This window comes from Symsagittifera roscoffensis, chromosome 3, assembly GCF_963678635.1.
Source record: "Symsagittifera roscoffensis chromosome 3, txSymRosc1.1, whole genome shotgun sequence".
Classification (NCBI taxonomy): domain Eukaryota; kingdom Metazoa; phylum Xenacoelomorpha; order Acoela; family Convolutidae; genus Symsagittifera; species Symsagittifera roscoffensis.
In genome coordinates this window covers 53,499,034-53,514,320 of record NC_087064.1, presented here as the reverse complement: position 1 = coordinate 53,514,320, position 15,287 = coordinate 53,499,034, and the positions used below count along the sequence as shown (strand labels likewise).

The 15,287-nt window shown below is 37.6% G+C and overlaps 2 protein-coding genes across 2 annotated transcripts in view; one reads left to right on the top strand and one right to left on the bottom strand.

Moving 5' to 3' along the window:
• The window catches only part of LOC134842939 (flap endonuclease 1-like), a 323,491-nt gene that overhangs the window by 196,985 nt on the left and 111,219 nt on the right, over positions 1 to 15,287 (bottom strand). The gene's annotated exons all lie outside the window — the stretch shown is intronic.
• On the top strand, positions 2,041 to 14,769 carry LOC134841179 (phosphoserine phosphatase-like). The gene is made up of 5 exons (XM_063857002.1): positions 2,041 to 3,165; positions 3,239 to 3,323; positions 13,519 to 13,568; positions 13,787 to 14,081; positions 14,272 to 14,769. The coding sequence occupies exons 1-5, from the start codon at positions 3,017 to 3,019 to the stop codon at positions 14,473 to 14,475; spliced, it is 783 nt and encodes a 260-aa protein (XP_063713072.1). The 5' UTR covers positions 2,041 to 3,016; the 3' UTR covers positions 14,476 to 14,769.

The window sequence follows — 15,287 nt, the reverse complement described above, 5'->3', positions numbered from 1 at the left end:
GAAAAACGATATGTGACTATTAATATAGGCTATATGAATAATAATATTAGTAATACTATACCCCTCCGGGTTTGTTTATTATCCAAATTAAGGTGCTTAACTCGGATATTCGCAGTTCGGTGAAGGGTCACTACAGTGCAGCACTGTCGAGCCCCCCACAGATTACTATCTTACTTTTTGTACCAAAAGGGATACAAAACTTGTTAACGATACCCAACAGTCGATTGTTGTTGTCGTTGAGCCCCTTCTTGTTGCTCCTTGAACTGCTTGCCGGATCGGTCTTCACCCAAGACCCTTCCGAATTGAGCGCAAATCAGCTGACCCTTCCGGATTGAGCGCAAATCAGCTGACCCTTCCGGATTGAGCGCAATTTATCATTAACGTGCTTAAATGCTCAAATAACCCTACAGTACAAGCCTCACAAACGGGCTACAAAATTGATCGTAACGATCCTGACTGATATAAATGCCTGTAACAACAATATATCTATCAACAACAAACGGGGGGGTTGAATCACATCTTGTCTGGGGGGATGATTTCTACTGATTTTTTACTTTTTTACTGTTTTTGGTTTTTCCGGTTATTTTTTATGTTTTTTTTTGTTTTTCTTGGGTACTATACTACTTTTTGTTTGGTTTTGCTTATATCTTTAAGTGTTTTTGGTCACAAACCACTCAGGGGATGAGGGGTTCATGATTCCCCCCACCCTTCCTGGTTCGTGAATTTTCGGTCTTAACTAGGTTAAAAAACTATTCACGGTAATCCGGAAGGCTTCCGCGTTCCGAACTACCCTTCCGCCCCGGCAGTTTAGGACTATTAAGGGCGTTAATGTGAGCATCCGCTCGGCGCGGAGTGCTCGTTAACGGTTCCGCCGGTCATGATGTTATGAAAGAATAACACCCAGGAGCGCCATAAAAACATACATGTAACATTCGCCCGGAAGATACATATCGACGGATAACAAAACTAAGTCTTAAGACGACTGGCTAGCGTCTAAACAGAGCTTTGCATGTTTTTCACCGTCTCTACCAAGCCAGTACTTTTCGGTGGTCTTTCTTACATCAGGCTGACAAAAACGTTACTGTTCTCCGGCTTCGACCAGAACGCTCAAATTAACTGAATTACATGCAAAATTAGTGAGCTCATGGCTGGGTCTCTGTATCCCCAGACCACGAGGTCACTCCTAAAAACAGGGCTACTACTTATTATATTACTATTGTTTTTGTTCAGTAGATAAAAATCATCATCTCCATCGAAGATGGATCAACCCTTTCCCCCAACTCCTAGCTTCTCATCCTTATCAAAACGAATCCAGTTGTTAATTAAATTCAATTCAGGACATGACAAGAAGCTAAAAGTTTATATAAAAGGCTAAAAGTTCCAGTCCCGAAACCCTTCCGGATTCTTGAATCCAGTGAATCAAGCTCCTTAAGTTCAATTTCACACCAATCCGGAAGGCTGGTTCTCACCCTTCACCGTTGTTGGCAAGGGCCTTGCAACTATTGTAGCAGCACAATAGTTGCAACTCGGAACGCTCTCTGCTATTCTGTATTTTGTTGTCGTTCTCTAATCTCGATTTTCGTACTGTTCGCAATCGCAGATAAAAGTTGTTCTGTTTCTTTCTGCTATTTTAGCCAAAATGGCCGTTTTAACATTTCTCAGAAATGTTACGTCATCACTTCGAAAATTTAAAATTTAGAATTCCAGAATCGTCTAGCCTTCACCGTTTGGCCAATCATTCAAATAACGTCCTTATCCGTCCTAAATCGCCAATCCGGAAGGTTCACTGCTAAAATCCTGAATTCTGCAGAGACTGCATTTTGGCCATTCTGGTCGAATGTCACAATGCTTTCTTGAATAAAAACTGCTATCTCTTTAACTGATTTACTTCTGTTACTTGTTAATTGCTACTGTTGCTAATTGTTACTGTTAATTGCCAATAAATGGTAGATTTTTGTTGTTTTGGTTTAAATGCAATTTGGTCATTTTCAATAGAATCTACGCGAAAAACGGTGTATGTCATGCCAAGATTAAAGACATGAAAATTGAGTGTCAACATAAAAAATTCAAACTCAAACTCAAACATCATTTCACTGTTTGAGTCAAACTCAAACATCAAACTCAAACAGAATTTACTCAAACTCAAACTTTAAAATCCAATGTTTGAATTCCCTGGTCCCAGTGACAACAACAACGAAAAAACGGCAGAAGATTGAAATTGTGGTTAGAAATTGTCAGAAACCACTCCGAGTTGTAACGATAAGCGTATTATTTCTCCGGATTCCAGAATCCGGAAGGGTCTCGTGATTGGGACTTGAACCGTTTTATACAAACTTTTTGCTTCCCGGAATGTCTTGAGTTGAATTTAATTAATACGAAATTCGTTTTCAGATAATGAGAAGCTAGGAGTTGGGGTTAGGGTTGATCCATCTTCGATGGAGATGATGATTTTCATCTAACAAAAACAAAAGTAATATAGCATATAAGTAGTAGCCCTGTTTTTAGGAGTGACCTCGTAGCCCGGGGATACGGAGACCCAGCCATGATCTCAATTTTTGCATGTAATTAAGTTAATCAGAGCGTTCTGATCGAAGCCGGAAACAGTAACGTTTTTTTTGTCGACCCGATGTTTGAAAGACCACCAAAAGAACTGGCTTTGGCAGAGACGGTGAAAAGCATGTAGAGCTGTGATAAGCCAGTCGTTTTTGTAACTAGCTTGGCAACACTAGCTTGGCAACACTACTGCATTTGTGCAACTGATTTTGGAAATTGCACTGGGATGTTTCAATGGCAACACTACTGCATTGGATTTTGGAAATTGCACTGGAATGTTACCTAGCTTGGCAACACTACTGCATTAGTGCAACTGTTTTTGGAAATTGCACTGGAATGTTTCAATGGCATGTATATGCAAATTTCAGATTTTTATCGCAACAATTATCTACCCGTGCTGTTATGATAGAAATCTTTGGTTTTCCTTATTAGTTTTTCAACTTGTGCAAGGTAACCGAATTAAATGGGCACTGAAAAGGACATCGCCTGTTTATGGCAGCAGCTTGGGAAGGAGGACGCAGTTTGTTTTGATGTGGACTCCACATTGGTTACAGGAGAATTCATAGACGAGTTCGCATCTTATTTGGGCGTGGGCAACAAAGTTCAGGAGGTGTAAGTCGTAGCCCTTTCAATAATAATTGGCAAACTTTATTCTGAGTATTTATGAATTGACTGCTGATTAAAGTACTCTGCGTGCAATGGGAGGTGGAATGAAGTTCTGCGAGGCCCTGAAGGAAAGGCTGACAATTATGCAACCGACATCAACTGACGTGAGTGGTTTGATCAGTTTTGTTGCCACCATTGAAAATGGGGAGGAACTGTGTTCGGGTGTGCTTTAGTTTTTTTTGTTTTCCAAGCAAAAACAGCTACCACAAATAATCATCGTAGTGAGTTATGTGATTTATCATATTAAAGTCCTTTCAGTCGTGATTTGAATGACATTAAAAAAGCTTCCAAAAAATATACCGTGACGAGGAAAACCGGTTGGAAATTTTTGATTTTTAGTCAAATTTGGTGGTGTCCGGCCTATTGCGGTCGGCGAAGTTCTCCGAAGGCTCACTGCTAAATGCCTTGCTAAAGCCGCCAACGCTGAAGCTCGTGATTTCCTGTGTCCTCACGAGCTTGGAGTCGCTACCAGCGGTGGCTCGGAAGCCATCGTCCACGCTACTAAAATGACAGTCAAAAAGTGCTCGGAACATGGTCACCAAGGCGTCTTAACAGTGGATTTTGAGAACGCTTTCAACACGCTAGACTGCACCGAGATCCTCCTTCAAGTTCGCAACCGTCTTCCCGGTCTCTCCGCTTTTGTTGAGTTTACCTACGGTCACCACAGTCGTCTGCTGTTCGAGGATGTCATTCTCAACAGCGCGAAAGGAGTTCAACAGGGGGATCCGCTAGGGCCTCTCATTTTTGCGGTCACCCTGCACTCTCTTGTCGAATCTCTCAAGTCGGAAGTCCCCGGTCTCACCCTCAACTGCTGGTACCTTGATGATGGTATTTGTGCCGGCGACGAAGACTCCTTGCTCAAGGCTCTCGAATTCATCACTTCCAACGGCTTGCATCTCGGCCTCAAAGTCAAGCACAGTAAGTGTGAGTTGTGGGCCCCTGTGGAGTTCTCGTCCATCCCCGTTTCTATCCCGAGAGCAGCGTCTAATGGCTTCGAGCTTCTTGGCGCCCCCATTGGTGATACTGAGTTCTCAGTTAAAGTCCTGGACAAAAACGCATCTCGAAAGCCACCAAATGTCTTGAAAAGTTACCTCTTCTTGATGACCCCCAGCTCTCACTTGGCATCACTCGCACTTGCCTTGCTGCTCCCAAGCTGACGTACTCTCTTCGCACTCAGCCGCCCTCTCAGCCTGTCGCAGCTTCCCTGCAAGTTTTTGATGAACTCCTCCGCGATGCTCTTTCTGTCATAGTTGGCTCACCTGTTCCTGATCTTGCCTGGTCTCAGTCTTCCATGCCTATCAAAGATGGCGGACTTGGCGTCCGGCAAGCTCGCGACCAACACATCCCTGCCTTCCTAGGGTCTTCGTGTCAGTCAGCTCATTTGGTCTCGTTTCTTACCGAATGCGACATCACTGATACGCCGGAGTTCCTGCGTGCCTCTAACGACTTCCGTGAACAGTCTGGAAGCGTTAACACTCCCGGTTTTACTCAAGAAGCTTTCCAAGAGAAACTCGATAAGGCCACCTACAACGCTTTTTTCTCGTCTCTTCCCGATTCCCGCGAGCAAGCTCGTCTCCAGTCGCTCTCTCTGCCTTACGCCGGCGCTTGGCTTACCGCAGTCCCCATTAAAGGTCTTGGCCTGCACCTGCTACCTGCTGAGTTCCAAGCTGCTGTCAGATACCGCCTTGGTCTTCCTGTGTTCACGTCTGCTCGTAGGTGCCCCGCGTGTCCGTCTGGCATTCTGGACGTCCTCGGGGACCACGCTGTCGCTTGTGGGGGGAGTGGTGGCCGGATCTCCCGTCACGACAGACTACGGGACATTATTTTCAATGCTACCACGGCTGCCTCTTTAGTCCCCATCAAGGAGCAACGGAACCTCATCCCTGGAGAACGGTCCAAACCCGGCGATATTTTTGTCCCTACTTGGAGCGCTGGTCGCCCAGCTGCTTTCGACGTCACCGTGACATCCCCGCTGCAGTTATCTCTTCTCTCTCGTGCGGCGGAGACCCCCGGGGCGTCCCTGGAAGTTGCTGAGGACCGCAAATTTTCGAAACACGAGAAAAACTGTGAGGAACAAGGAATCAGTTTTTTCCCGTTAGCAGTCGAAACGCTCGGGGGTTGGTCCGCTTTAGCTATCAAAACCCTCAAGTCAGTTGCTATCCTCGCTGATGCCAGACGTTCTGGTTCATGTGACGCTCTTGTTGCCCCAGTTCGCCTTCTCCAGAGCCTCTCAGTGAGCCTCATGAGAGGAAACGCCACTATGATTGTCAGTCGGGCCATCTAGTCTTGTGCAGTTTATTACGTTTTTGCCTTCCCAATTCTGGTGCTCCTTTGTTCCTTTGCTGTTAGTGCATTCCCCCTCTCTTTTCAATCCTCAATGGTTCATCCCACATTTGTTGTTTGTTTTGTATTCGGTGTTTGTTGTGTATTCGGTAATTATATGTGAATTGGAACTAGTAACTCGATCGCTATATGGAAATTTATTGTTTTTATTGAATTTTAGGATTAAAAACTTGAATTTATTGTAAAAAAAACGAGTTATAGTTTGAATGTTTCATTTAGCGCTTGTTCTGGCAACAAGGTTGTTTTAATGTTATTTTGAAATTTTTTTTTTCAGGTTTTTGTTTTTTATTCATTTTTGAAGACAATTATTGTCAATGATGCCTAATTCGCTAATTTTCAACGCGATCGTTTAGTTTTTGAATCACACCACCCACTAAAAACGACACTAATTTGAAAATGGAAAAAAACTTTCTTTTTTAATGAATCTGGTCGGAACAGTCTGTGCTACTTTCACTGCAGCCGACTATCCTTGTTACGCTTGAAATCAGCCAGGGTTATCTAATTGATTTTTCTTGGCGCTATGGAACAAAAAGAAATTAGCTATTGCTGTTTTTAAGAGTGATGGCGTGAAAACACTTGATTTCGGTATGTTCATTTCAATCTCAGATATTGAATATTTGTTTTTAAGTTTTTGATTAGAGTTATTAAAAATACTCGCTTTTTTTCACACAGTAACACTCAAAAGAGTTTTAGCCTTTTCACAGTTAGAAAAATTTAATTTTTTTTCAGTCCTACAATCATAAATCTACTTTCAGTAGAAAACAGATATTCAAATAAAGATTCAATAAAAATTAAGGGCGGATCTCAAAGATTCTAGTGTTGTGGTCGAGAATTTTGCCAAATGATTTGTGTTTATTCAGTTAACTAAATCAAAAGCCATTCAAACGGCAAAATTTTCATCGGTTTTAATATTGTTCAGATATTTTTTTTTTAATATATTCAACTGCGGACTTCGTTATCTCGCCACGTTGAAGCATTTTCAACGTATATTTTTGCATATTTAGCGGAAGAATTTTACCAATTTAAGCTATATTGTATATTGCAAGTTTTTTTTCAATTTTCAGAAAACCCAAATCACAAACTAATTTTCAAAATTGGAAATTCTCAACCTTGCAATTGGGTGCTGTCAGAGTGCTTTCAAGTAATGCGAATCTTGCCTCCAAATATGACTGCTCAAAACTTTGTAGTTCTTGACATATGACGTGTTTTATGATTTTTTCCATGTGTTTTTTCAAAAAACTTTGATATAAAAAATCTAATCAAATTGAGTTTCTCAACCCAGTATTTGGGTGCTCTCAGGGTCTATTCACAGGTTGCAAACCTGGCGTCCAAGTTTGACTGCTCAAATCCTTTTGGTTTTCGAGATATGGATTTTCTATTTTTTTTTAAATTTTTTTTTTCAGAAAACTTTAAAAATTTTGGATTTTAAAATTCAAAAATATTTGAAACTCCCTACCTTGTTGTTGGCTACTGTGAGGGTACTGTCAGGAGTTACAAGTTGCAAAACTTGTGTCAAATTGTGACTGTTCAAACTCTCTTAGTTTGCGAGATGTGACGTTTCCTATCTATTTTTTTTAAAGTTGTTCAAAGAACTTAGATATTAAAAAATTCACGAAAAGTGAAGTTCCAATCTCTGCAATGAGGTCCTTTCAATGTATTTCCAGGAGTTGCGAATTTTATCCCTAAATGTGTCTGCTCAAGTCCTTGTAGTTTTTGAGATATGAGTTTTTCAAAAAGTTCTCAGTAAACTCAAATTTTTTTTTTCGAAATTTGAAACTCCAAAACCATGTAGTTGGGGGCTATTAGAGAACTCTCAGCGGTTGCGAATCTTGCATCCAAAAATGACTGCTCAAATCTTTGTAGTTTTTCAGATGTGTTGTTTTGTTGTGATTTCTTTGAAAATTTTACTCCTAACCATGTAGTTAGTCTCAGTCAGATTACTTTCAGGGGTTGTGATTCTTGCCTCCAAATTTGACTGCTCAAATCTCTGCTGTTTCTGACATATGAATTTTTTAAAGCTTTTAAAGTTGAAATTCCCAACGCTGTAGTATGGTACTGCGAGAGTACTCGCAGGATTTGCAAATCTTGCGTTTAAATGCGACTGCTAAATTGTTTTTAGTTTCCGAGATGTGATTTTTTTTTCAAATTTTTTCAAAAGAACTAAGTTATAAAAAAAAACGTTATTAAGAAAAATTTGGGTGAAACAACATTTTACAAAATTTGAAATTACAACCCTGTAATCGGGTGCTGTCAGAGTACGCTCAAAGGATTCAGGCTTCTTTGAAAGTTAAACGCTAGTCCTCTTTGAAGGCCTTGCATTTTTCTCTTTCCACAACAAAATGCTTCGGTTATTAATCTCATATAGTGTCGCTCTATTTGCGATGAATGAGTTTGACTAAACTGTAATTACCTTTGCGATAAGCAAGGATACTGCAATTGGGCACTATTTGCGATGAATGAGTTTGACTAAACGGTAATTACCTTTACGATAAGCAAGGATACTGCAAAGGCACAGAATGTTCAAATGTGTAGGAATGCTCAATTTCAGACACGCTCAATTTTCGACATGCTCAATTTCTTGAAAATTCGCAGAAAACTACTTTCATTTCGGTAGAAAGTAGTTGTAGTCTGTTTCCGCTGTTTTCTTGAATAAATGATGATTTTCGGATTTGTGATTATTGGCCTAACTTCTCATTTTACCAAGTCTGATTTTTAATTGATTCATTTTTTTGTAATGTTTATTTTTTAAATTAAATGGTTTCCGCATGTATTTTATGACAATGAAATCAGATTGCCTTGTTTTGAGGGCAAAACTTTTTCGACAAAACCAGGTATTATTACACTTCCAAGAGCAAGTGTCTTGAAGTCCTGAACAAGAATTTCTCCAGTAAACAACTTTTCTTGCACCTTCTAACTTTTTTCAACTTGCTTTTTTACTGAAACTTCATAACCTCCAGGTTCGATCTTTAGTTGTACCTTAAGCTTTGGGGTTCGACTTTCGGCCGGACCTTTTTTTTCAGTATATAAGCAATAGAAAAAAGTTCGGTAAAATTTGAGTTGCTACACTTCCGTTATTCTGCTTAAATTTTGTCGCCCTAGTTGACACAGCACATTTTGTTTCTCCTGCAAGCAAGTTTCGGTGCAAGTGCTTTGTAGACTCAAGGAGTTGGACTCGAAACGTTTGTTTTTCGGCTCAACAGGTGCTCAACAGATTGTCGGCTCAGTTGCCACATCACTGATTTTTCTTTTCTTTTGATGTAGGCAACTTCTTCTGTAGTTGGAAGTGGAAGTGCAATTGTTGCTTTTCCTAGTCTCATGTGGGACTTAAAACTAATGATTTCTTATGAAATCTTTTTTTCTGCTTAACTTATGTCTGCTCAAAGATTTCCTGATTTATTTCCTTTTCGTAAGTTTTGTTCCGTTGCTTATTCATTTTTGAAATTTTTGGCATGTTAGCGTCGAATGAACTTCTATCGAGACATAGGAAAATTTAAGCTGTGAACTGCTTTTCCCTTTTTTCGACTTCTTAGGTATGTTGATGTTTGTTCGCAAGTGGTGCGAAGCTCTGCTTCGCCTCTGTGCTTACAATTGTTTTAATAAGAAATGATAACAATTTTCCATAGAAAATCAAAGTTTATCCTAAAATGTTTTATGCAGTGAGAACCTTGCGCATTTTTAGATAGCAGCTTTCGACTATCATGCGCGTCTGTTACAATTATTAGACTTGCGGAAGCAAAGTGTCTGTTAATCGGGAACTAGGCTTTTCCCAAAAGTTTTTAATTTGCCTTTTTATTGAACTTCAGCAGCTTCCAGTTTCTTTCGAACTTGGCCTAAAGATAATCTAGTCGCCTTTGCCCTCTTAAGTCAGGGATTTTTCCAGAATGTAAATTTAAATTTGTATGCAATTTAAATTTTTCCGGTAAAAATTGATTTGTCGGACTTTCGCTCATCTGCGACATCACGGATTTGTCTTGCATTTTCAGCAAGTATAATAATACTTCCAAATTATTTTCATTGTAGTTTTAGGAAATTTGAAGTTTTTGAAGTCATTTTCTGGCTCAGCTTTTGTCTGCTCGAAGACTGTTCGGCGTTTTTTCTGCTTCGTAAGTTTTGTTTCGTTGCTTATTCAAATTGCAAATGTTTTGCTCGCCTTGTTTACCAAGAATTCCTATTTGATAACTTTCCATCGTCGATAAATGGTCCTAATCGTAAACTTATTGATTTTTATTAAAAACTTCCTGTGGAAACAGCGATTACTTTTTAAAAAAGAGAAATGTTATGTTTTTGGGAAAATTTCAATCCCTCATAAAATTGCTCTCGCTTATTTTATGGGAGAAACAACGTTTTTTGACATAGTCCAATTTTTGAAATTACGCGTTTCGTCCCGCATCTGTATAACCAATTCATTCAATATCAAAAAAGGACCTGTTGTCTTCAATTGAGACCCTACTTGTCTTTTAATTGGCTTTTCACCTTGTTATTTTTCAACAGTGTTTATTTATTTTCGATGTATGTTTTCTTGTTGGCGTTGTATCCCAAGTAGTGCGAAGCTCTGCTTGGCGTGTGTGTTAATAAATTCTTTATGTTTTAGTATTATGATGTTTATAATTTTTTTGAAAAAAATAACAGATTGTCGCTGGAGACTTTTATTCAAACCCGGGTTTTTAGAAAGCATGAAACATCCCAAAAAAATTGGAGAATTACAGTGTCAGCATCAAGGTTCTGTATCTAAACAAAGAGCTTGCACCGAAAACGATCAGACCTCTAGTTATTATTTAAAAAAAAAAACAGTTTCTTTTTGATTAATAAGAAACCTGGTTTAACGAGTCAAAGACGAAAAATAAAGGAAAGTACTCAATATATTGCAAATGCATTTTATCAAAGTACTCAATAGTAGAACTAAAATGAAATGTCATGCCATTTGTACCAAAAACACGAACGCAAAGATTCGTCAGGTCCTAAATACGCTACAAAATTTATGAAAGCATCCAGGTTGAATTAAAACATTAATCGAATGAGAATGGAAGAACAACCCTTCTCACAAAATCCAATTAAAGGAGTAAAGTTGAGTTCATCGAAAAATCGGATAACACCTTTGACTATGCTCAATCATACTTTTCTAATCTGGTCAATTTAAAAAATTATAATTCGAACTCAGATGAGAAATTGTCTCTCTATACAAATTTAATCCTATATTATCTTGAACAAACCTGTAGAACTACACCAACACATCTAAAAACTGAAATATACTACATAATGACTGGTTATAGCATAAGAGACCAATCTAAAAGGTCAATCATAATCATAACGTCAATTAAAACGGACGAATTAGCCACTTTATTTTTAACTGAACTCAATTTACGTGTTGAAGTACCCATAAAGCACACGGCTTTTGATAAATCCAATTAATTATTAATTTTTCTTAAAACAGATGTACGTTTTTCTTTTTCGTTTTGTCAATGCAATCAAGAACTTCACGTCTTAATCTTGTTTTTATGAAACGTTAAACCTAGATTAAGTGTGGAGTATGACCAGAACAGTTCACAGCTTTTCTCTATAAAAAAGACAACGCTAAAATTTAAATTTCATCAATGTCGCCAGAAAGTTGCCCAAATGCATTTGCCTTTCGAAAAATTGCTTGCGGAGAAGCAATAACAATTGACTATAAATGGCAATCATCATAAATGTTCAACACTAGGTTGAGTATTTGTCAAAAAAGATATGAGGTTTTTAAAGAGCAATAACAATTTTTACATTCAGGTTTTTCTTTGGCGTTGAGTGTAAAAAAGATTTGCTGAATCCTGATTCCGAAAACCCACGGGTTCTGACATTCCAGCATGGTCTCGGAAAGATAGATGCAATGAAAGTTACACGTGTCTAACATTCCTTCTGAATAAAAACCTGATTAAAGTAATACTTAAGAGTTTTTCAACTACGCAGTTGGTCCACCAATTGATAAAAGAGACGATTCAGAGAACTACCGAACAGTTTCATGACTGGGGCAAAGTTTTCGAACAACACCTAAACGACAAATAATGTGTATCTAATATCTAACAATCTAAGCAATAAGCATTCGGATTCAGAACCTCCTTTTAACAATCAACGCTTTTGATATTGCACAGAACATTTTTGAAAAGCAATTGTTCGTAACAGATATTTTGCCTGCTCTTCATTAGATTTTTTCGAAGCATTGAATTTTTTTTATCACAGATTCTCACAACAAAGGATAGAAATTTAGGATAGAAATCTCCGAAAGTGCAATTACAATAATAGTTTTTTAAATCAGGAAACGTCAACAGAAAAAATGTCAGCAGTGTTGAATTAGATAGGATTTCTCTTCATCAGTCCCGCTTTTTAGGATCCCTAATTTTTTAAATTTTTGTTACATTAATAGACTAATTAAACAAATACCTGATTCCTGTGCAATAAACCTGCGACATGGTCCTCTTCTGTGAACACCAATTTCTAAATTTGTCACTTCAGGATTTGGATTAGAGCTAGAAATGTTATCACAATACATCGAATCACATTCCTTTAAAGTGAATGCTGAAAAAACAGAACTTATCTTCAGTCGAAAAAATTCAAAGAAGATTTTTAAAAGATGAACACTAAAGAAGATAAAACAGAAGTTAAATATATTAGTAGTTCTCGGTCAACTCTTAACATTACGAGCAGAAATATAAGATATTTAGAAAATGGCTTTTAGAATAAAATCATTACAATTAATCAAAAAGTCAAAACTAATTAAAACCAGAAAATTACTTGTGACTGCACTTGTCAGTAGTCATCTAAATTGCCCAGCAGTTCTCCTGAGTGCAATTTTTTTAAGTTTCGCAATTTCTTCCGAAAAGCATATTTAGTTCGGCAATATATAAATGTTGCGATTATTCAAGATACGGTTCAACGTCCCATTTAAAAATCAAATAAAATCTCTAGATTCTTGATTAGAAAATAGTGTCACTTTTAGAAACAAATTGAATCAAGCCTAAAAACAAAAAGTCATTCGTTATCAAAAGATATTATGAAAATTATGTCGATTTTTTTCAAAGACCAGTTGCAATATGGATTAACATTCATGGCAGCATTATCATCAGATAATATTTTGACCTATAGAAATTAAAGTAAATAATAAGATGTTTTCAAAAATTATTTTACAAGGACAAATACACTGTGACAACCTATGGTAAGCTTTCATGTAATAATTTTAAATATTTCATTATTGGTGCTAATCGTTTATAATTGTTGTTCCGACCATTTCAAAAACTTTGTATTCGAGTGTTTTAGCTTTGTTTTCTTTTTTTTTGTTCTGGACTCAAAATCAGGTACCACGAATAATCATCGCAGAGAGTTGAGTGATATATCATATTAAAGTGTTTCCAGTCACGATTCTAGCGAAATTTAGGAAATATGAATTTTTTTCCAGTATTGAGAAAAACCTGATTGAATTTTCGTCTTATTTCGAGCAAGTAATGCGAGTGAGCACGCTTTTTATGCTCAGCTTAGGCCGTTTACAATAGCTTATTTTGATTATTTTACTCGAGTTAAATTAGTTTTTGGAGATTTTCAATGCCGTTTTGGGAATCAAAAGTTCATTAAAAATTATGCAATAAAAATTGAGAAAAGTTTGAATTATTTCTTTGGATTTTTTATGTTTTTTTTTGTTTTTCTTTGAAAACTTTTGTCTTGTTTGCCTATATTACTTTTATTGTCGAATATGCCTAAATTTTTTTTTCATATCAAAAAAATTTCTTGTAGTTATTTAAAGACTTTGATCGGAACTTTCTGTGCTACTTGCACAATAACCGGCTATCCTTGTTTATTTATTATTGTTAAATAAGTAAAAATAAGTAAAATTTACATAAACTTGGTCTTGAATTAGTTTGCGTTCATAGACACTTCTGCAACTATCTGTTGGCTGTTTCCTCTAAAAAAAATCAATTGCCTTATTTGTTTTAGTTAAAGACGTTCGCAGAATCAGAACAACTTTCACTCACTGATGGAGTTAGGTTTGTGGTGACGAATTGATTATTGTAAAAAGATTTGACTTCTGTTGAATAAAATCATCTTGACAAGAAAGTCTAGCATAGGAACTTTAAATTGACTGAAGGTGTCACGCCTCAGTTTTTGCGCAAATCTGTTTCATTATCTATGGTCCTCGGGCTTAGTTGTTTATAAAATTATACACCGAACCTGAAACCATGTCGAAGGTTTTTATTCCTTTTAGGCGCCTCGTTGAAGTTCTGAACTCAATGCAAGTTGACATTTATCTAATCTCAGGAGGCTTTGACCAGCTGATATTTCCTGTCGCAAGGTTGTTGAGCATTCCCGAAGAGAACGTGTTTGCGAACAGGCTACTGTTTGACGAAAAGGGACAGTATATAGGATTTGACGAAGAGCAGCCTACATCCCAGGCAGGAGGAAAAGGAAAGGCCATTGAGGCTTTAAAACAGAGGAAGATTTATAGACATGTCATCATGGTCGGAGATGGAGCCACAGATGCAGAGGCGTGTCCGCCTGCGGTAAGAATTAATTGCTCAAGATTTTTTCTGTGTTTATTATGAAATAAGATGATATAAAAACCCAGTAAATTTCGAAAAAATAGCTTTCAGTTCTTAAGAAAGGGCTATTTTGCAAGCAGTTGAACAGATGATATGCTTTTGCTGGGTAATCGAAGTTAAGCTCATCTTATTGAAAAATTTTTTCTTTTAGGACGCATTCATTGGTTTTGGTGGGAACGTAACTAGGGAATCTGTGAAGAAACTTTGCAGTTTCTACGTGTACAGTTTTGAGGAATTAATCGAACTGTTGAAGGGAGAGAAGAGCGAAATTATTGAAGACGTAGAGAACGGACCAAAAAAAGTGAAGAGCTCGAGCATAAATCACAATAATACTACCTCACAAATTAGGTTTTAAACCACTGTTATCTAAGATGTCTTCCTGAGAGAACGAGATTATATATATTAATTGTATGTATTTACACAAAATCAATTATATGATGCTATACATAACGTGCTGTAATTGATTGCAATTATAACCAAGAAATTTGTACATACGTTTTTATTATTTTAAAAAAAATTAGTTACACCTGGTTTTGATGATTTTGATGTCACTATTATTAACTAAGCCATCCCAGGTGCGGGACTAATTTCACGATCACTTTGGTGCAATAGTTTCAACCTCAATAAATTTTTTGTGTGTTGTTTTAAATCCATTCTAAAATTAGGGAAAAGATAGTAGCAGTTTGCTAAGCAGGTAGCGCAGAGTTTGCCGGCGTAGAAGGTATGTGAATGATTTGTCCGAAATATACTTAGCTCGAGTTCTGGACAGACCTTTTTGTGCAACTCAGTCTCTGGATTGTTCAGCTTTTTTTTAATTTTCAAAATACGGGCAAGAAGTTATCGCAATTGTCTAGAAAAGCGACTTCTTCATGTGATATCAATTTTTTAAAGAATGGATGCCTCAACGCGGCTAGACCACGCACCCCCAACTCAGAGGTGCCCAAATTCTATTCACACTACACTGGTCTAGTGTCAAGAACCAAAGGCAGAAAAGGAGACAGAGTTTTGCGAGAGAGCGAAAGGGAGAGAGAAGGGGAAAAGGAAAGCGAGAGACGAAAGAGAAACAGGAACATGAGAGAAAACGAGAGAACAAAGAGAACGAGTTTTGTTACAAATGGTTTTGTTAAACGAGCAGCCAAAACCAGCCTACCTGCTCATGTTCTTGCT